This window comes from Symphalangus syndactylus, chromosome 14 (assembly GCF_028878055.3).
Source record: "Symphalangus syndactylus isolate Jambi chromosome 14, NHGRI_mSymSyn1-v2.1_pri, whole genome shotgun sequence".
Taxonomy (NCBI): domain Eukaryota; kingdom Metazoa; phylum Chordata; class Mammalia; order Primates; family Hylobatidae; genus Symphalangus; species Symphalangus syndactylus.
Window position 1 is genome coordinate 75,539,268 of NC_072436.2, and position 20,010 is coordinate 75,559,277.

Here is a 20,010-nt window from a genome sequence, read left to right on the forward strand (position 1 = left end):
CCTACCATGCCACACTTTGTTCTAGGCCCACTGACCTTCAAAAGAAAAATGTACATTTCCAATTTTGGGGAATCCAAGTGGGTATGGTGGCATGTGCCTGTAGTTCCAGGTGCCCAAAAAGCTGAGCTGGGAGGATCATTTGAGCCTAGGAGGTTGAGGCTGCAATGAGCCATGATTGCACCACTGCACTCCAGCTTGGGTGACAGAAAGAGACCTTGTCTCTAAAAAAAAGGAAAAAGAAAAGAAAGAAAATCCTCTATAAACAAAATATAGCTATTGGTAATAGTCAAATGCTATTTATTACTTTATATAACATTTGAGGCAGTTAACCAAGTTTAAAAGTTATCCAATTTCCTGAGGGAATTAACTGATTTTTAGCTACATTTGCAAGATCTGCATCACACGAAAAGAATCATCCCTTTTTATGGGATGTTTTGCAACACCAAGGTCTCTGGCAAAACCAAATTAAGACCAACCCCTGTTTAGGCCTCCCTGGTGTGTAGCTGGTGTCATACCACGTGGACTTTAGTGGGTACAGGTGTGCAAAGCAGTGATGGTAATCAGACAACTGAACAGGTTGTTCTGTATCACACTGGAATGAAGGATTTACTTGATCTTTTAAAACATTTTTTTCTGGTTGTAAGGTTCTATGTACATTATATAGAACTTGAAAATTGCGGGGAAAATGCTGTTAGTTATTTGTTGTTGTGTAACAGGTTATCTCCAAAACACAGCAGCTTAAAATATCAAACATCTGTTATCTCACGATCACTGAGAGCAGCTCAGCCAGGTGGTTCTTTTCTTCCTCTTTTATGGTCTCGACTGAAATATGCTGGGTAGTTCTGACTCAGGGACTCTCAGGAGGTTGCAGTCCAGATGTTTTCAGGGCTATTCTCATGTGAAGCCTTGGCAGGTTGCAGGATCTGCTGCTTTTTCAGCATTGTGATCATAGCTCACTGCTGCCTTGAACTCCTGGGCTCAAGTAATCCTCTAGCCTCAGTCTCCCAACTAGCTGGGACTACAGATGGATGGCATCAATGGCCTGCTAGGGTCTGGTTCTAAGCTCACTCATGTGGCTGTTGGCAGGAGGCCACGGCTGAGCCCCTCTATAGGGCTTCTCAGGACAAAATTTCCCTTAAGAATAAATGATGTGAGAGAAAGAGCAAGAGAGACAGTGTCCAAGATGGAAACTACAGCCCTTTATAGCCTCAGTGGAGAGTGACGAACCTTCACTTCTGCTGTATTCTGTAGGTCACCCAAAGTCACCCTGTTACAGTGTGGGAGAGGGCCACACAAAGGTCATGAGTACCAGAGGTGGGGTCGAAAATAAAACTCACCTGCAACCTCACTCTCCATAAATAATCACTGTAACATTATGAGGTGCTTCCATATACATTTATTTATATGTACAGATTTTTTTCTGACTCTTACTTCATATGTTATTGTCCATATTTCCCCTCTAGCTCCCTTTTCAGATGGAAATCCAGCTTTATTTAACCTCCTTTCCCTGTGGAAGAGGTACACTCAATGTTTATTATTATTAATTATTACTTTGAGACAAAGACTTGCTCTGTCGCCCAGGCTGGAGTGCAGTGGTGCGATCTCGGCTCACTGCAACCTCCGCCTCCCGGGTTTAAGCAATTTTTGTGCTTCAGCCTCCTGAGTAGCTGGGACTATGGGCACGCATCACCACACCCGGCTAATTTTTGAAAATTTTTTTTTTTTTTTTTTAGTAGAGACAGGGTTTCACCAGGTTGTCCAGGCTGGTTTCTGGTTTCCATGTTGCTGGTATCCCCTTATTCGATTATTTCAGCAAGGCTGATGTACTTCTTCCTCTAGAAAAACTTAAACTCATTCAAGAGTATGTGTTCTGAGGGGCAAGTGGGAGAGAGTTAGGGAAGAAGGGAGAAAGGAGAGGTGAGAATGGGGGGTAGGTGGGGTGGCAAGACTTCAGGGGTGACACTGCAGAGGGTGCCTCTGAGGAATCGAGTCTCTGGGCCCACCAAGATTGATTCGTGTACCCCAGCCAGATGTGGGGCTTCCAGAGACTGTGTGGAGTGGAAGAAGGCTGTATCCATTTATTCAAAAATCACAGGAGAATGCCAGCGTTTTGCAGCTGTGGACGAGAGACCCCAGCACAACCATGGCAGTGGGAAACCCTAAAAATTACTGGGGACAAATTTTTATCAGGATGAATGAAAGCTCAGAGGCAGGACTAAGTTGATTAAAAGGAAATAAAGGAATCAAATACGTCTTGCTCATATAGTTTGTGGACTGATTCATACCTGCTACACACACACACACACACACACACACACACCATCCTTTTCAAACTGTCGTTTGTAGTCTAATTTTTGTATCTACCTTTTTTCACTTAGTTTATATAATGGACATGATGTAATGTCATTATCTGTACTTCCCAACCGTGTCCATTAAGTATTTTGTCATTTAGATTGCCACACATCACAATACGTCTGGCTTCACCTGCTGGGAGCAAGAAGCCAGGTTGCATTCCTTTTACTACCTAAAGATCCCATGCCCTGTGAACATCTCTGGAGAAACCTCTTCCCTCCCAGGGAGCCCTTGGCCTTCATACTCCTAAGTCCTCATCCCCAGATACCTGCTCAGCCCAGCAGGCCCAGCCAGTGCTGGGAACTCTCACCTGGGGGCTGGAGAATAGGGACACTGCTCCTCCCTCAGGAGTCTGGGGCTTCCTGGCTGCCACCAGGTGTCACCAGCAGCTTGGCAGGTGGGTGCATTTCCTGTCCCCAGCCACAGCAGAGACTCAGGCTCTTTCCTTCACCCTAGAATGGAGATATTGGTTACCATGTGCAAGTTTTGTAAGAATGAAAGGATAAAGAAAAAAAAAGATGAAAATTATTGCAGTAATCATTGAGGCTGGCCACTGCATATTCTCATTCTGCCCCCCTGGAAGCATGGTGGAATCGTACTTCCCCGCCCTCTGAATCAGTGTTGGAGGCCAAAGAAAAGCGAGTGGAAGTGACACAGGTCACTTCCCAGTGGCAGGCTCACCAACCAATTTGCAATTTGCCACATTTTCCTTCTTCCTGCCACTACTGCTGTCCCAGTTCCAGATGGCGCCACTCCATCTGCTAGGGTCCCTGAGTAAGGAGCACATGGAGGAGAGCCCCTAGCCACCCCAAGAAGGACATGTAGAATGGATACAAAATAAGTCTTTGTAGTTTTAAGCACTGAGATTTTGGCGTCGTTTGTCACCACAGCATAACTTAACCTGCCGAGATTGGTTAAACTTCTTTTTTTTAAAGAGACAGGGTCTCACTTTGTTGCCCAGGCTGGTCTCAAACTCCTAGCCTCAAAGGATCCACCCGCCTTCTCCTCCCCAAAGTTCTTGGATTACAGGCGTGAGCTACCATGCCTGGCTTATTAAACTTTTTAATAAAAGGATGAACCTACTCATGATTATAGAAACTTAACAGAAGGAAGGAAGGTGTGCAGGCCATTGGGATCATTTTAGGGTTCTTCCTCTTTCCTCATTCACTAACAGGACAGCTTCAATGCCTGAACACTGCACAGAACACTTTCCTTTCCACTCTTTTAGGATCCAGCTACTTATTTTCAGGCCATCTCTGCAGGCCTCCATCCTGCCTGTATCCTGAAGGAGATCTGGATTCCCATTCTGTCAGGTAACCATTATACAACTTGGGGTTTTCATAAGCAAGATGGCAGACAGAGCTCCAGGAAAGCTGCTCAGAAAATGCCATGGGCAACATAAAGAAGATGAAATTCTCGGCAAGGTGCACATTGAAACTTTTCTCCTGTGGTGCATTGGGAATAAAGGCAGGGCAGACCCATCTATCAGGCACAGCTGGGGCAGAGCCCAGAGCTCGTCATACTTTTAGTGGCTCATGAAAATGCTTAATTTTTTTTTTTTAACTAGAAGACAATGTTTTAATATATAATGTTAATACAGACATACCATAGGGGAGAAAGATTTCTCACTCATCACAAGGTTCATGGCTGAGGCATCTATAATAAAAGACAGATTAAAAAAGAGAAAAGCACACAAATTTACTTAATACAAATTTTATGTGGGCTGGGCAAAGTGGCTCAAGCCTGCAATCCCAGCACTTTTGGGAGGCCAAGGTGGGAGGATCACTTGAGCCCAGGAGTTCAAGGCCAGCCAGGTAACATAGCCAGACCTCGTCTCTACTAAAAATTTTAAAAATTGGCCAGGTGCAGTGGTGCACACCTGTAGTCCCAGCTACTTTGGAGGCTGAGGCTAGAGGATCACTTGAGCCAAGGAGGTTGAGGCTGCAGTGAGTTATGATTGTGCCACTGCACTCCAGCCTGGGTGACAGAGTGAGACTCCCTCTCTCTCAAAAAAAAAAAAAAAAAGAAAAAAGAAAAAGAAAATTATATAACATGGGAACACTCAGAAATAAAGGCCCAAAGAAACAGGAAAAACTGTATATTTTATAGCCAGCCATGCAGAAGTATGATTGGAAGATAAAAAAGTATGATCTAATGATATTAAACTGGAAAGTACTTAGCAAGGCCTGTTTAGATTCTTTTTTATGTTCTTGTGTCTTCAGAGAAAAGGACATTCCTTTCCTTGGGTGTAGGAAGGACATCTCTGGAATGAAGATTTTCTTCGGAGGAAGATCAGATAATTCTCTTAAGTCCCTCTTCAGGGGAGCAGAGTGAAGAGAAGGTGAGAGTGACCTTCCTGCTTCTGCTGTTTTCTCAAATGCCAACGTGCTATATTTGTGGATACTACGTCTTAAACTCTGTCAGTATCAACTTAGTAATAAAATATAGATTTTAGTACTTTTTATAGAAGAAAGGGACTACGAAGGCAAAAATGGAGACCCACAAAAGTCATACTCTGGCTCTGGAGAAAGAGTTTAAGAGTTTCACAACCAATACACATGTGGGTTACAATGTGGTTCTTGGAAATGAGTATAGACATGGCATTGCTGTGACCTATCCTGTCTTTTCCTTTATGAGTCTGTCAAAATTTCCCATGACAAACTAGCTCTATGTTTGCTTCTTTAAGATTAACTTAGGACACCAGAAGGCCATAACTGCTGGGGGAGGAGTCCTGGGTCAAAACAATGTGCATGGATATAGCAGATTGTGAGACGGCATAGGGACAGGACTCAGCCCTCACCGGGATGAGGCCCCCACTCCCTCACCTGTCAATTAGCAGACTTTGCACCACCATCACTCTAACGCATCCCCGCTGACCTTGCAACCTTGAAGAAACTAAGATAAGCAGCATCCACCCTAAATCTTACTCAAGGGAGTTAATCCTACAGCCTGCATGCATATAAGATCCGAAGAATGATCTTTGCCCCTTGCCTCATTATAATACTAAAATCCCTGCCCGGGGGAGGGCTTATCTGCTATTTTCTGCTCATGCAACAGTATGTGTGGGCATGATTCCTTACCATGCCTGCACACCCTGTACTCCACCCCACACATGTAGTGAGGCTCACCTACCTCATGAATTATGCATGTCACCCTCCTTAAGGCAGCGAAATGCACTCCCCTCAGTGGGGCCAGCCAAGAACTCTTGCTCCTGGGCTAGTTTCCTTGTGTTGGAGCACAAGCCCCCATAAAGTATTGTCTGGGAAACTTGTTTGGCCTCCTGTCAATTGCTATTGCATGGGTGCCTAAGAACCTGTGGTCGGTAACAATTCCTCTAGCTTGCTTCCCATGCTTGTATTTTCCCTTCCTTCTTCCCAGCAGCCTCTGACTTCTGAGAGGAGTCCAGTAGGTTCCAGGGAAGCCAATTCCACACCTGGTTCCGTGGATGGGGTGTGGCCCTAAGCTCAGCCCCATAACCCTGCCCACAGTGAGGTTCTGTGGGTGGTCACCATTCCAGTCCAGCTAGAGTGAGTCTTGGAACCACGGACAGGAATTCTGGGTGTGAACATCCTTTCCTAGATGGCAGGCTGTGCAAAGGGGAATCTGCGTTCCTACCCAATTTGCTACTATGATCAAAGTCAAAGGAAATCTCAGAGAAACTGAACCGGAGTCTTGATCAAACCACACTTGAATGCTACCATTAGATCTTTTGAATTACATAAGCCTGTAATTTCCCTTTTCCTGTTAAAGCCCATTTGGACTGGGTTTTATGTTAGTTTCAACAACCTTACTGGAACTAAATGTATTCTTATTATCTCCAGTTTATAAATTAAGAACAGAGGGACAAAGTCACTTGCCCAAAGCTGCAGAGCGAATTCATCTATTGTATAGAAGCCAGGATTTGATTCCTGGCAGTGTGACTCAGAAATTATCCAGATTTATCTCTCTCTCTCTCTCTTTTTTTTTGTTTTGTTTTGTTTTTTGAGATGGAGTTTTGCTCTTGCTGCCCAAGCTGGAGTGTAATGATGCAACCTTGGCTCACTGCAATCTCCGCCTCCTGCATTCATGTGATTCTCCTGCCTCAGCCTCCTGAGTAGTTGGTATTAGAGGCATGCGCCACCACACCTGGCTAATTTTTTGTATTTTTAGTAGAAACGGGGTTTCATCATGTTAGCCAGGCTGGTCTCGATCTCCTGACCTCAGGTGATCCGCCCGCCTTGGCCTCCCAAAGTACTGGGATCATAGGCATGAGCTGCCACGCTTGGAGCCCAGATTTATCTTAATGTGTGCTTTGCATTCATATCAAAGGCTATGTTTTCAAAGATTTCATAAGTTTCATCTGCAATGCTCCAAGCATGGGTTACCTAATAAACACCATAAGTATGAACAGATGTAAGTACAGAAAAATCAATGCACATAAGAATTTTGTTGGCCAGGTGCAGTGGCTCATACCTGTAATCCCAGCACTTTGGAAGGCCGAGGTGGGCAGATCACTTGAGGTCAGGAGTTCAAGACCAGCCTAGGCAACATGGTGAAACCCCGTCTCTACTAAAAATACAAAAAAATTAGCTGGGTGTAGTGGCGGGCACCTGTAATCCCAGCTACTTGGGAGGCTGAGACAGGAGAATTACTTGAACCCGGGAGACGGAGGTTGCAGTGAGCCGAGATCGTGCCATTGCACTCCAGCCTGGGTGACAGAGCAAGACTCTGACTCAAAAAAAAAAAAAAGAATTTCACCCTTCTCTGTATATGTCTCCTTTAAGGAGCTACCCCATTCTGGGAAAGCACAGTTGGTACCACGTGAAAAGGTGCCCCCATCACCACATTTACAAAGCATGAGATCAGGAATTTAAAAGGCACTCTCACTGCCTCCCATCTGCCTCCCCCACCCTTGTCTGATCCCCTCTTCCCACCACGTGTGTCCTCTCCTCCTTCCTTCAGTTTCACACAAGATCCAATTCTCTCAGCCCCCAGCATGGGTTGCCTCCTGGTTGTGTCTCCTTGACTCAGCCCATTCCTGGACAACAACAGCTCCTTCCATGGCTTTACTTAGCTCCCTGGACCTCGCCTTCCAGGTCTTCTTAAGCAGCTCAACCCACCCCTAGTCCCACCTTCAAGGAATGAACTTGTGTAATATTCTCTCTGATCCTTTTGCAGTTATGCATAATGACTGGGTTTTCATGCTTATGAATGAGATGTGCCTCCCTCAAACATTGTTATACATCAGCACATTATGCATCTGACATGAGAAAAAAAATTCTCCCTTGCTTGAAAACACTTTTGCAAATTCTCATCTATGTGGAAAACAAAACAGAGAGGAAGTAGAGATGATGAGTGTGGACAACTCATTTTGAAAAGTTGGGGTGAGAAGGAGAAAATTGAGATTGGGCTGTTCTTAGGGGGGATAAGGTGTGCGGGAGTAGACTTGCTTGCTGTACCCTATACCCATTCTCCCTCCTGGTACATTAATAGAGCCTCTGTGTTTAGCTGGTATATTAGGGCATTCTTGTATTGCTATAAAGAAATACTTGAGACTGGGTAATTTATAAAGAAAAGAGGTTTAATTGGTTCATTAATTTATAAAGAAAAGATCTCGTGTGAACTAAAGTGTGAGCTCACTTATCACCAAGGAGATGATCCAAGCCACTCACAAGGGATCCGCCCCCATGATCCAAACATCTTCCACCAGGCCCCACCTCCAGCATTGGGGATTACATTTCAACATGAGATTTGGGCAGGGACAAATATCCAAACGGTATCAACTGGGTACCAGAATAATGGCTGATCCCCAGCCTTCCTTGCAGCTAAGCATGGCCATATTGCCAAATTCTGGCCTGTTGGGAGGTGAGTGGAAGTCAAACCCTCATGTGGAAGGGCTCTCCATCTCCCCATCCCTCTTTTCCGATGCTGCTTACAGCAGTGAGAGTTATCATGAACTGTGGAGACAAGGCCACACCTAGGAATGGTGGAGTGAGGACCCTTAAGAAGCTGAGGTCCTTGCCACTAAGGTACTGCCTTGCCAGCTTATGTGAGAAATAAGTTAACTTTCATCTTGTTTGAGCTTTTTAAGTGGATTTGATTATTTGGGGCCTTTACAGCAGTCAAACATGCTTCCTAATTAATAGTGGTGGATAAAAGGATCTTCACTTTCTTATCTTTAATGAATTTTGAACATAGTCTGATGTCAATTGGAAGAATCCGGGAAAAAGTGAAGTTGAAAATACAGAGTGATCTGGAGTGATGGTTAATGCAAGTGTCCTGAAAAGGTAGGAGGAAAGAGATGAAAGGGTGTGGGGTGGCTGGCCTTGAGGGACTGCTCCACCTGGTCAAGGGGAGGGTAAAATGGGAAGCTGGATTCAGGAGACTTGAGATTTGGCAGCAGGAAGTTGAGGCAGTTCCTGCCTCATGCTTCTGACTTTTCAGCAAAGCAGGAGGCAAGGTGCTGTATGGAGAAATCAATCCGGAGCAGGAAGGTAAACCTGGCAGAGCTTATGTAAGGGCTCAGAGGTAGGAGCGTGGGCTGGGCAGCCCTTCCATGACTGTCTGCATTTATGTCATCTAAGAGCACAAGAGCTAAAAACCAGACACTGTGATGACTTAACTCTATGTCAAGTACTACACAAGGTCATCACTGAATAGGACTTGAGAGTAAACATTTGTTCTATGATTTTGATCTTTAAAAATAAGAATATAGCTGGGTGCGGTGGGCACACACCTGCAGTCACAGCTACCGGAGAGGCTAAGGCGGGAACAGTGCTGGAGCCCAGAAGCTTTGGGCTGTAGTGCACTGTGACCACTAGGTGTTTGCACTAAGTGGAGCGGGGGGGCCACCAGGTTGCCTAAGGAGGAGTGAACCAGCCCATGTCGGAAACTGAGCAGGTCAAAACTCCTGTGCTGATCAGTAATGGGATTGTACCTGTGAATAGCTACTGTACTCCAGCCTGGGCAACATTGCAAGACCCTGTCTCTAAAAAAAAAAAAAAAAAAAAAAAAAAGAATATGAAACAGGTTGAAAGCCTTATTCAATATATCCAATTTATCAAAGTTTCTAGCTAAAATGTATTCATTGTCTGCAGTTTTCAAATTATAACAGGTCCTTTTGTTTTTTTAAAAAACTGGCACAATTAATGCCCAAATAAAACACCTATGAGTAGTATTGGGGCTCAGAAACCAATACCCCAAAATATGGCCATTTCTACATGTTGAACTGAAAAAGAAGCCTCAAGGTCTCTCTGACCTCCCCTTCCCCACCCATCTCTCCCAAAGCGTAGGAGGATGCTGTTCTCTGAAGCTCCCTTATCTGCCTAAAGTCTGCACCTACCAAAGAAGAAAACAATTGCCTTTAGCCCCTTCCCTGAGTTTTCATTAACTGAATCCATATGATAGGAAAAAAGACTAGTGTCTGCCCACAAACCTGATGGACTTTTGTCACAAACCATTGTCTATTCTCTGGGCCCAACAAGCTTTGCCCCAGGCCACTGTATGTTCTTCGAGCCCATTGAATTCCCCTAAACATCATTTACTACTCCTCTAAAATCATCCACACTTCCCCATCTCCATTTCCCCTGAGAAGAAGGGTATCTTCTTCTGAAGCAAGTTAGAGAAAAAAAGAATTAGAACATATAAGCCTCTACACCCCACTGGGGGGTTGGGTCTTCACCCTAAAGGCTCCCGTATCACGTTAACTCTAATAAAATAAACGTGTATGTTCTTTCTCCACTGAATCTGTCTTTTGTGAGTCGAATTTTCAGCAAACCTTCAGAGGGCAACAGTGGAGTTTTTTCCTTTGCCCCAACAGTGGCCATTTTCATTGTGAATCTGGCATGGTCAGACGCCACGCTGAGCTTTTTACATGGCTTAGCTCTCTAACCTATAAAATAGGTGTTTTTATCCTTATTTTGTAGACAAGGAAACTGATGCCCAGAAACATCAAACAACTTGCCCCAAATCACATAGCTATTAAAGGGTCGAAATTTGAGCCAAAGTAGATCTGAATTCAACATCTGTGCTCTTAACCACACCCACTGCCTTCTCTTAGTGCAGGCCAGTCTCAAAGTTTTGCTGACCTTCTAGAAAGCTACGGGATCTTTATGGAAACAGAACTTCTGGTGGCCTGCCTGATATCGCAGGGTGGCCAGTTGAGAAATCAGGTTAGACACACCCTCGACCCCTCCCCATTCCAATTTGTGCTACAATAAGCGCTGGCCTACAGCCCTGCCCTTTCTTCACACTGCCGGGCATGTGGCACTACTGTGGGCTGGCAAAGACCTGCCTGCACCAGCAAGGGCCACCACCCAAAGTGTAGGGCAGCTTTGTGCAGGCCTGCACAAAAACAGTCTCCAACAACACCTTGTGGCAGCCACTGAAACAATCATCGGGGAGCTTCCCCATTCTCTCCATCAGACCTGCAGACACAGTACTGACTTCCTGGAACCAACTGCTTAGGTTTCTTAGGAGGTTTAAAGGGACGTTTAGATGATCAGATTTCTTGCTAATAAAGGTAGATGGCAGTTAATGATAAAAATGAGAAACATGGCCTTATTTGTACCTCAAGGCAGTCATACATTATATTTGTATAGATTGCTACCTCTGGGACTGTCCCCAGAAGAGGACCCAGAACATGGAGACATGTGTCATGTAGCCAACTGTCCTGGGCTGCCTGCTGTGTTGTCTCCCAGGACTTCTCCAGCTCCATTTACAGTCTGGCTCCTGGGCCTTTGGATCCCAGCAGTGTCCGAGCAGGGGCTCAAAGGACAGCCCCACCGTGGGGGATCAGCCCTAGAAGCTGTCACTACATCTCCAACGGACGCAACTATTTTCCAGGTAATAAAGCTGCAGTGAATGCAACTTGTCAACTAGTTCCTTTCAAATTCTGACTTGGTTTCGTAAGTCTGTGGCTTGTTGTCATACCACTGGCAGAAAAGGCCCCTTCCCTGTAATCAGATTGTAGAGGCCACAGGGGCTCTTCTGAAACAGGAAGCAAGCTCTTTTCCAAGTGTTAATTTTATTTGTTGTACATTTTAGCAGATTAAGCACTTAGGGTTGGGATTTTAAAAATATTTCTTTTTTGGGCCAAGGAGTGTTTTCACACAGCTAAGTTCTTTGTATAAAGCTGCTCCAAATCCCTGACTAATTAATTCCTAAAGAAGCAGCACGTGGCTCACAATTACTGGCGCCCCCTCTTTATAAACAGGAACACCAGGGGAGAGAGACAACAACAGCACAGTGGCCCCGGACGGTGACCCTTGGACTGAAGGAACCTACAGATGTGGTTTTTTTGGTGACATTTTACATGCAACTCCAGATTTCGAACTCTTTTTGGAGAAGCAGGCGATCTGGCAACAGTCGTTTTGGATTCTCAGAAGGCAATAAAGAACGGCTGCCACCTTCCGAGGGGCATGGTGGGTGCCCTGTTCTGCTAGAATTGCCAACACGCCTATCGTCTTAGACTTGCCCGAGGTGTTGCAGTTAGAGACTCTGCCTCCCTGATTCACGCTCCTGCCTGGTGCCCATGGGCTTGAAGTTGCTCCCCTTGGAGTGGGGTGAGGCTGTGCAGACACTTCTCATACACCTCCCCTGCAGACAGCGAGCTCCTGGAACACAAGTCACATGCATTTCATTTCCTGCTCTCTTGCTACCACCCAACATGGGCTCTCAATACACGTTGAAGGCAAGGATCAATGAATAAATGGGCAACTATCAGCTGTAGCCTTGTATGTGCCAGGTATGGTGCTAGGCACCAAAAGGGCCACAGAGGTGTTATACACCAGGATATCAGGGAGTTCATGACATAGTGAGGGAAAGAAAAAGCTTATGCAGTGTGTGTGTGGGACTTTAAGCAAACATGATGCATAACAATAAAAGGAATGACTTTGCCTGCCCCTGATGAAACTTCAGCAGGGCTATGCCCTGTCTTGTCACCTTCAGGAAACAGCAGTCTTATAGTCCTTTGCCCCTCTGAGTTACAACCACTGTCTCCTTTCAGGAGAATGTCCAGTGTTATATCATAATCAAGACTTTGAACTTGATGTGGCATTACATGTTCTTCCATCTCCCCAGCCACCTGAGAAGGGAGATGGGGTAGCTTTTCTCTCTCACTCTCTCTCCCCCAACCCCTCCTCTTCCCACCAGCAGGCGAATGAGCTTCCTGCCCATAGGAGAAAGGGTAAAATCACAAGGTGGTGCCCTTGTCTCCAAATCTCAAGGTCCTCTGGATGGCAGGTGAGTAAAGGTGACTCTTGTGATCATGGGTGTTTTGGGTGTTCCTCAGAGATCCTCCAAACTGGGGGCTTGTCCACCGTTCCCAGGACTCTGCCATGTGGAGCCATGGGAATGTGAAGTTCACCTCACACTTCCTTTCATCTGAGGTCACCGCACAGCCCCTACCAGCCCAGCCATATTGGGTGGGATTTCAGATGCCCCCACAATGGCTGCCTTGGAGACTTTCCACTGGTCCTCAAGAAGCAACAACACTCCCCTTGCTCTGCCTTTGGTGGAGGGCAATTCCTCCTCTCTCTCTGCCTGGCCCCAGGCTGCTTCGGCTCTCTCAGGCACTGGTCCCCGTATTCCCCCAGATACAGAGAACCCTCATCAAGCTCTCAAGTGGCCACTGAAACCCAGGCTCTCTAGGGTCCAGCGTATGGAAGCGACAGCCCCATTTAATTTCTCCTTTCCTCTTGTAGGCTTACAGCATAGCCCTCTCCCAAGAAATCATCCAAAAATTACCTCAACCATTCTATAGTCCCCAAGCTGACCAGGGGAGGGAGGACCAAGAATCTTGAAACCTAAATACTACATTTGATGATCTCCTCAGACTTATTTTGGGATCTGATATCTCTTTAACAAAAATTATAAAAATTGAGGCAAAGAGAGCCCAATTTTTTATATATTGTTCTGATAAATAACAGGTACCCTTAGAAGAATGCAGACAAACACTCCTATGGAAATTTAAAGGAGCATAAGACTTCTTCCAGTATAGGGAGAGAACCAAGGAAGACTTCCTGGAGGAAATGGCCATTGAACTGGGCCTTGGACATATGGAGGTCAGGGATGAGAGTATTCCAGATGAAGAGTCCAGCATAGGGAAGGCCCACAGGCAGGAATTGTGCTGTATTAATGCTGTCTTAGAGGCATTTCCATTGCCAGAAACAGATACTCAAATACTTCAAAGAGAGAGAGAGAGAGTATTGAAAGAGTTTCTATGAACAACTGTGGTTCTCAAAGTGTAATCCCTGGGCCAGCAGCATCGGCATCACCTGGGAACTTGTTAGAAATGCAGATTCCCAGGCTGGGTGCAGTGGCTCACGCCTGTAACCCTAGCACTTTGAGAGGCGGGGTGGGTGGATCACCTGAGGCTGGGAGTTCGAGACCTGCCTGACCAACGTGGAGAAACTCTGTCTCTACTAAAAATACAAAAAGCCGGGCGTGGTGGCGCATGCCTGTAATCCCAGCTACTCGGGAGGCTGAGGCAGGAAAATCGCTTGAATCTGGGAGGCAGAGTTTGCGGTGAGCTGAGATCACGCCACTGCACTCCAGCCTGGGCAACAAGAGCGAAACTCCACCGAAGAAAGAAAGAGAGAGAGAGAGAAAGAAAGAAAAGAAGAGAGAAAGAAAGAAAAAGAAAAAAAGAAAAGAAAGAAAAGAGAAGGAAAAAAAAGAAAAAAGAAAAGAAAAGAAAAAAGAAAAGGGCACATTCACCAGAGCCTTTGAATCAGAAAAGGACCCTCAGGGGCTGGTGGTAGCAGTCCTTGCACAGGCCCTCCAGGTGATTTTCATCCAGGGAAGCTTGTGAGCCCTTGAGATGGAATATTCTCAGGAACCCCTGAGATATGTGAAGAACTGACGGCATAGGCTATTTCTAGGGAGGAAATGGGGTTGCTGAGTGCACAGATGAGGGGAGGTGGGAGACCTCTGTAATTGTGTACCATGTGCATATATTACGTATTCAGAGAATAATAAAATAATGTGTTTAATCCTCTGTCTTCCTCCATCTACTTCTCTCCTACCCCATAGCTGCTCTAGCACCTCCACCTCCCTCCCCAAATGGTGTTCTTCGCTTCCTAGGCAAGCTGGTTTTCTGTTCTCCCTTCCCCAGTCTTCTCTTGTCTGGTCTTTATTACAAGGTGTGCTAAGCCTCATAAGGACAGTTGAAGAGAAAAGAAGTGAGACTGTGCTAGTGGCTACAGAATTCTGCCAGGAGAGCTGGAGGTGGGGAGGAAGTCTATGAATTCAACCATGCCAATAATTTCAGTCAAAAATTAAGAAAAAGCCCAACTCCGCCCCCTTTTCGGTTATCAAATATGCATTGTTTTCCTCTTTTGTTGGGCTTTTGTGTCTGTTTCATTCTCACCTTGACTCAGCCCCTGTGAGCCTCAACTCTAAGCCTAACTCCAGCCACGGAGAAACCATGGAGAGATTTGTCAGTGTCTGGAAGATGGACTGACTGCTGAAACAGGAGCAAGAAGAACCTCCTAGCAGGTCAGCCATACCCAAAGACAGCCACAAGGAAATGGACAGTGTTGCAAGGACGGGTGTCCAGCAGAGCAGGGGCAAATGCCCCTGGTGCTATAGCTCCTTAAAGGCTCAAATAACTCTGCTGACCCAGTGAGTGCCCCTCAGCTTGTGGTATGAGACTGAACTTATAGATACCACCTCAACTCGAGGAATTCAATGCAGTGATGAGCTGATTTATGGTGTTTGCCAATTCCTGTGGTGTAAATAACTCATCACATGGCCAGTTTCAGGCTACCAATGTGAAGTCACTGAACCCAAAGTTGGGAAGAGATTTACATAACAGTGGACATAGTTACTGGGCTTCATAGAGAAATCTACTAAAAACAAGTGCCCCTGGGGTCCAGAAATCAACTTCTGGTTGGAACTGACCTATATGGTGCCAAGTGTGCATCTTCTAGGAGGACACTAACATTAGTGTGTCATCCTCCAGTCTTGCAATAAGCCTTTTCCGTAAGAGCCTTTGACTAACATTTGTTGAATTTTGTATTCATTGGGGGCTGGATGCGGTGACTTATGCCTGTAATCCCAGCACTTTGGGAGGCTGAGGCGGGCAGATCACTTGAGGTCAGGGGTTCAAAACTAGCCTGGCTGGGCACGGTGGCTCACGCCTGTAATCCCAGCACTTTGGGAGGCCGAGGCGGGCGGATCACGAGGTCAGGAGATCGAGACCATCCTGGCTAACACAGTGAAACCCCGTCTCTACTAAAAATACAAAAAATTAGCCAGGCGAGGTGGCGGGCGCCTGTAGTCCCAGTTACTCGGGAGGCTGAGGCAGGAGAATGGCGTGAACCCCGGGGGGCGGAGCCTGCAGTGAGCCGAGATTGCGCCATTGCACTCCAGCCTGGGCGACAGCGAGACTCTGTCTCAAAAAAAAAAAACAAAACTAGCCTGGCAAACATGGTGAAACCTTGTCTCCACTAAAAATACCAAAATTAGCCGGGCGTGGTGGCACACGCCCGTAGTCCCAGCTACTTGGGAGGCTGAAGCAGGAGAATCACTTGAACCCAGGAGGCAGAGGTTGCAGTGAGCTGAGATTGTGCCACTGCACTCCAGCCTGGGTGACAGAGTGAGACTCCATCTGAAAAAAAACAAAACAAAACAAAACAAATTTTGTATTCATTGAGCCAACTAATTTATTGATTTTTCTTTTCATTAAAATTTTTTTTTTCTTGAGATACAGTCTCACTCTGTCACCTAGGCTGGAGTACAGTGGTATGAGCTTGGCTCACTGCAATCCCCGCCTCCTGGGCTCCAGCGATCCTCCCACCTCACTATCGTTAGTAGCTGGGAACACAGGCACGCACCATCACATCCAGCTAATTTTTGTATTTTTCGTAAATACAGGGTCTCACTGTGTTGCCCAGGATGGTCTTGAACTCTTGGGCTCAAGTGATCCACCCGCCTTGGCCTCCCAAAGTGCTGGGATTACAGGCATGAGCCGCTGTGCCTGGCCTTGATTTTTCTGAGTGCGATGAAAGAAATAAGCAATTATTATGGGTTTTCCTCCTTTAGGATTAATGAATCAGTGAAGGGCCAGAAGAAGGGTCCCTTGTAGAAAGTTGGGCAATATTTACAAGTCATAATGAGGAGAGAGGCCATTTCTCTTACTGTCTCCTGTCTCTGAAGAGAAGGAGGAAGTAAAAGTTGAAAAACAACAGGAATGAAGTCAGTGGCAAGACCAGCCAGTGCCACTGATGACCAGGCCTGAGGTTAAAAGATTAACCTCCCACTCTAACCGCATGTGCTTTCAATCTATCACGACCCTTTCACATGGAACCCCTTAGAGTTGTAAGGCCTTAAAAGGGCCGGGAACTCTGGCTTCGGGAAGCTCGGTTCTTGAGACGCGTGTCTGCCAAAGCTCCCCGCCGTTGAGACCCGAGTCTGCCGAGGCTCACAGCCCAGTAAAGCCAAATCCGGGTGTCTGAGGGGTTTTGTCGGCGGCTCCTCCTGCTACATCTCTTGGTTCCCTGACTGGGAAGCGAGGTGGTTGATGGACGCTCGGTCGAGGCAGCCCCTTAGGCAGCTTAGCCCCTTAGGCCTGCCCTGGGAAGTATTCCTAGGGGGGACTCTGGCCAGCTTGAGCGACGGGGATCCTGAGAGCGCTCCCGGGTAGGCATTTGCCCCGGTAGAACGCCTCGTCAGAGCAGTGCACGGGAGGCCCCCGCGGAGGATCAATGCAGCAGCTAAACACCAGGAAGGAACTGGCGCTTGGAGTCTGGACGTCTGGAATACGGTAGGCCCGGTCCTGGGAACTTGCCCACTCCATTTGAGTGGAAGCGTGGCCTGATCACTCATGGCGCGCCTTTGTCGGCACTTTGGTTTTGGTTTTGATTCTTGACTTGGTTTGAATTGCTTAACAGGCTGGTCCTGGGAATTTGCCCACTCTGTTTGAATGGAAGCGTGGCCTGATCAACCACGGTGTGCCCTTATCGGCACTTTGGTCTCAGTATTGATTTTGATTTGGCTTGATTCGTTTGCAAAAATGAAAGTGAAAGTGAGTGAGTGCTTGAGTTTAAGATGGGCGAGACAAGTGAGTGACCCCTTTACCCTTTCCTTCTTATGGTGTGAGTGTTGTTTTGTCTCGGGAGGAAGATGGGTGGAACGCAAAGTAAGCCCACTCCGCTAGGAACTATGTTGAGAAATTTCAAGGAAGGATTTAATGGAGACTATGGAGTTACTATGACATTAGGAAAAGTCCGTGTGAGATAGACTGCGGCATTACAAGTGGGTTGGCCATCAGAAGGAAGTCTAGACAGGTCCCTTGTTTCAAAGGTGTGGCACAAGGTAACTGGTAAATGATACCTAGACCAGTTTCCGTACATAGACACTTGGTTACAGCTGGTTTTAGACCCCCGCACCGTGGTTAAGAGGACAGGCGTAGAAGTACTAGTGGCAAAGGGACAGACAGCCAAGGAAGAATCCCGCTCCACCCACTGAAGGGAGTAGGCTCCTTAAAGTCCTGTCCAACCCAACATCAGAGGATTCATGGCAAGAAACGGCGCCAGTGCCCCCCTACCCTTTCATCAAGAAGGAAGGCCTCCCACTCCTGAGCCCACTGTGCTTCCACAAGGCCTACATACCCTTAGGCCACCCAGAGTAGAAAAGAAAGGATGCGAGACCTTGGGAGAAACCCCTCCCTTGGCAGCCCATCTGAGGCCTAGAACTGGGATACAAATGCCTCTGAGAGAGCAATGGTATACTAGGGTAGATGAGGACGGGCATATGGTGGAAAGGCGTGCCTTTGTGTACCAGCCCTTCACCTCTACCAATCTCCTCAATTGGAAAAACACTACCCCATCCTATACCGAAAAGCCTCAAGCTATAATTGATTTGCTCCAAACTATTATCCAGACCCACAACCCCACCTGGGCTGATTGCCACCAGTTGCTTATGTACCTCTTTAACACAGATGAAAGGAGGAGAGTGCTCCAAGCAGCAACTAAGTGGCTGGAAGAACATGTTCCAGCTGATTGCCAAAACCCCCAAGAGTATGTGAGGATCCAATTACCAGGAACAGACCCCCAGTGGGACCCAAATGAAAGGGTATGCAAAGGCTAAACCAGTACAGGGAAGCCCTTCTGGAAGGGTTAAAGAAGGGAGCTCAGAAGGCCACAAATGTTAACAAAGTCCCTGAGGTCACTCAAGGGAAAGATGAGAGCCCGGCACAATTCTATAAGAGACTATTCTACATGAGGCCTATCGTACGTATACTCCCTTTGATCCCAATAGCCCTGAAAATCAGCATATGATTAACATGGCTTTAGTCAAAGTACAGAAGACATTAGAAGAAAATTGTAGAAACAGGCTGGGTTTGCAGGCATGAATATGTCACAGTTATTGGAGATAGCCAACCAGGTGTTTGTAAATAGAGCTGCAGTAAGCTGCAGAGAGAACCACAGAGAGCGAACACCAAGCCCGGTGAAACGCCGACCTGCTAGCCGCAGCTATTAGAGGGGTCCCCCCAAAGGGCAAGAGAAGGGGGCCCCAAGAAAAATACCCAGTCTGGCCATCTACGCTTGCAGCGTAACCAGTGTGCTTACTGTAAAGGACATTGGAAGGACAAGTGCCCCAGTTGAAAGGGAACAAGGTGACTCTGAGCAGGAGGCCTCAGACAAGGATGAAGGAGCCTTGTTCAATCTGAGCCTTGTTCAGAAGGGTTACTGGATGGAGGGGGACCAGGCTCATGTGCCCGCAAAGAGCCCATGGTCAGGATGACAGTCCGGGGGCAAGGTCATCGAGTTCCTAGTCAATACTGGTGCTGAACATTCAGTAGTGGCCACCCCGTCACCCCCTTATCCAAAAAGACTATTAATATAATTGGAGCCACAGGGGTTTTGGCAAAGCAAGCTTTCTGTTTGCCCCGGACCTGTACCGTAGGGCAGCATGAAGGGATTCACTAGTTCCTGTACATGCCTGACTGCCCCTTGCCTTTTCTAGGAAGGGACATACTTAGCAAACTGAGAGCCACCATCTCTTTTACAAAGAACAGCTCTTTACAGCTAAAGTTACCTGGAATGGGAGTCATCATGGCCCTTACGGTCCCTCAGGAGGAGGAATGGAGACTCTTCTTTTTATTATTATTATTATTATACTTTAAGTTCTAGGGAACATGTGTACAAGGTGCAGGTTTGTTACATATGTATACATGTGCCATGTTGGTGTGCTGCACCCATTAACTCGTCATTTACATTAAGTATGTCTCCTAATGCTATCCCTCCCCCCTCCCCCCACCCCACAACAGGGTGATGTTCCCCATCCTGTGTCCAAGTGTTCTCATTGTTCAATTCCCACCTATGAGTGAGACCACGTGGTGTTTGGTTTTCTGTCCTTGTGATAGTTTGCTCAGAATGATGGCTTCCAGCTTCATCCATGTCCCTACAAAGGACATGAACTCATCCTTTTTTATGGCTGCATAGTATTCCATGGTGTATATGTGCCACATTTTCTTAATCCAGTCTATTATTGATGGACATTTGGGTTGGTTACAAGTCTTTGCTATTGTGAATAGTGCTGCAATAAACATACGTGTGCATGTATCTTTATAGTAGCATGATTTATAGTCCTTTGGGTATATACCCAGTAATGGGATGGCTGGGTCAAATGGTATTTCTAGTTCTAGATCCTTGAGGAATCGCCACACTGTCT

At 46.5% G+C, this 20,010-nt stretch overlaps 1 protein-coding gene, 1 long non-coding RNA gene and 1 other non-coding gene across 3 annotated transcripts in view; 2 read left to right on the forward strand and 1 right to left on the reverse strand.

Moving 5' to 3' along the window:
• Window positions 1-2,685: 2,685 nt before the first annotated feature.
• LOC134732484 (uncharacterized) overlaps window positions 2,686-20,010 on the reverse strand; it is a 37,328-nt gene continuing 20,003 nt past the window's right edge. The window contains exons 2-3 of the long non-coding RNA XR_010115706.1: window positions 3,959-4,008; window positions 2,686-2,804 (exon numbers count right to left, since the gene is read on the reverse strand). This is a non-coding gene — a long non-coding RNA (uncharacterized lncRNA). The remainder of the gene's footprint in view (window positions 2,805-3,958; window positions 4,009-20,010) is intronic.
• LOC129462193 (uncharacterized) lies at window positions 6,901-14,327 on the forward strand. Its single transcript, XM_063617916.1, has 3 exons — window positions 6,901-8,618; window positions 10,932-11,175; window positions 11,546-14,327. Exons 1-3 carry the CDS (start codon window positions 8,593-8,595, stop codon window positions 11,798-11,800), a joined length of 525 nt encoding a protein of 174 aa, XP_063473986.1. The 5' UTR covers window positions 6,901-8,592; the 3' UTR covers window positions 11,801-14,327.
• LOC129463358 (small nucleolar RNA U13) lies at window positions 7,498-7,597 on the forward strand. The gene has a single exon (XR_008651144.1). It is a non-coding gene; the product is annotated as a small nucleolar RNA U13 (small nucleolar RNA).

Excerpts from the sequence above, each read along its gene's own strand:
- LOC129462193 (XM_063617916.1), top strand. The coding sequence starts at position 8,593 with ATGGTTAATGCAAGTGTCCTGAAAAG. Across the intron at positions 8,619-10,931 it reads AATGCAAGTGTCCTGAAAAG|ATTGCTACCTCTGGGACTGT; the intron begins GTAGGAGGAAAG and ends ATATTTGTATAG. Across the intron at positions 11,176-11,545 it reads CGGACGCAACTATTTTCCAG|GAACACCAGGGGAGAGAGAC; the intron begins GTAATAAAGCTG and ends CTTTATAAACAG.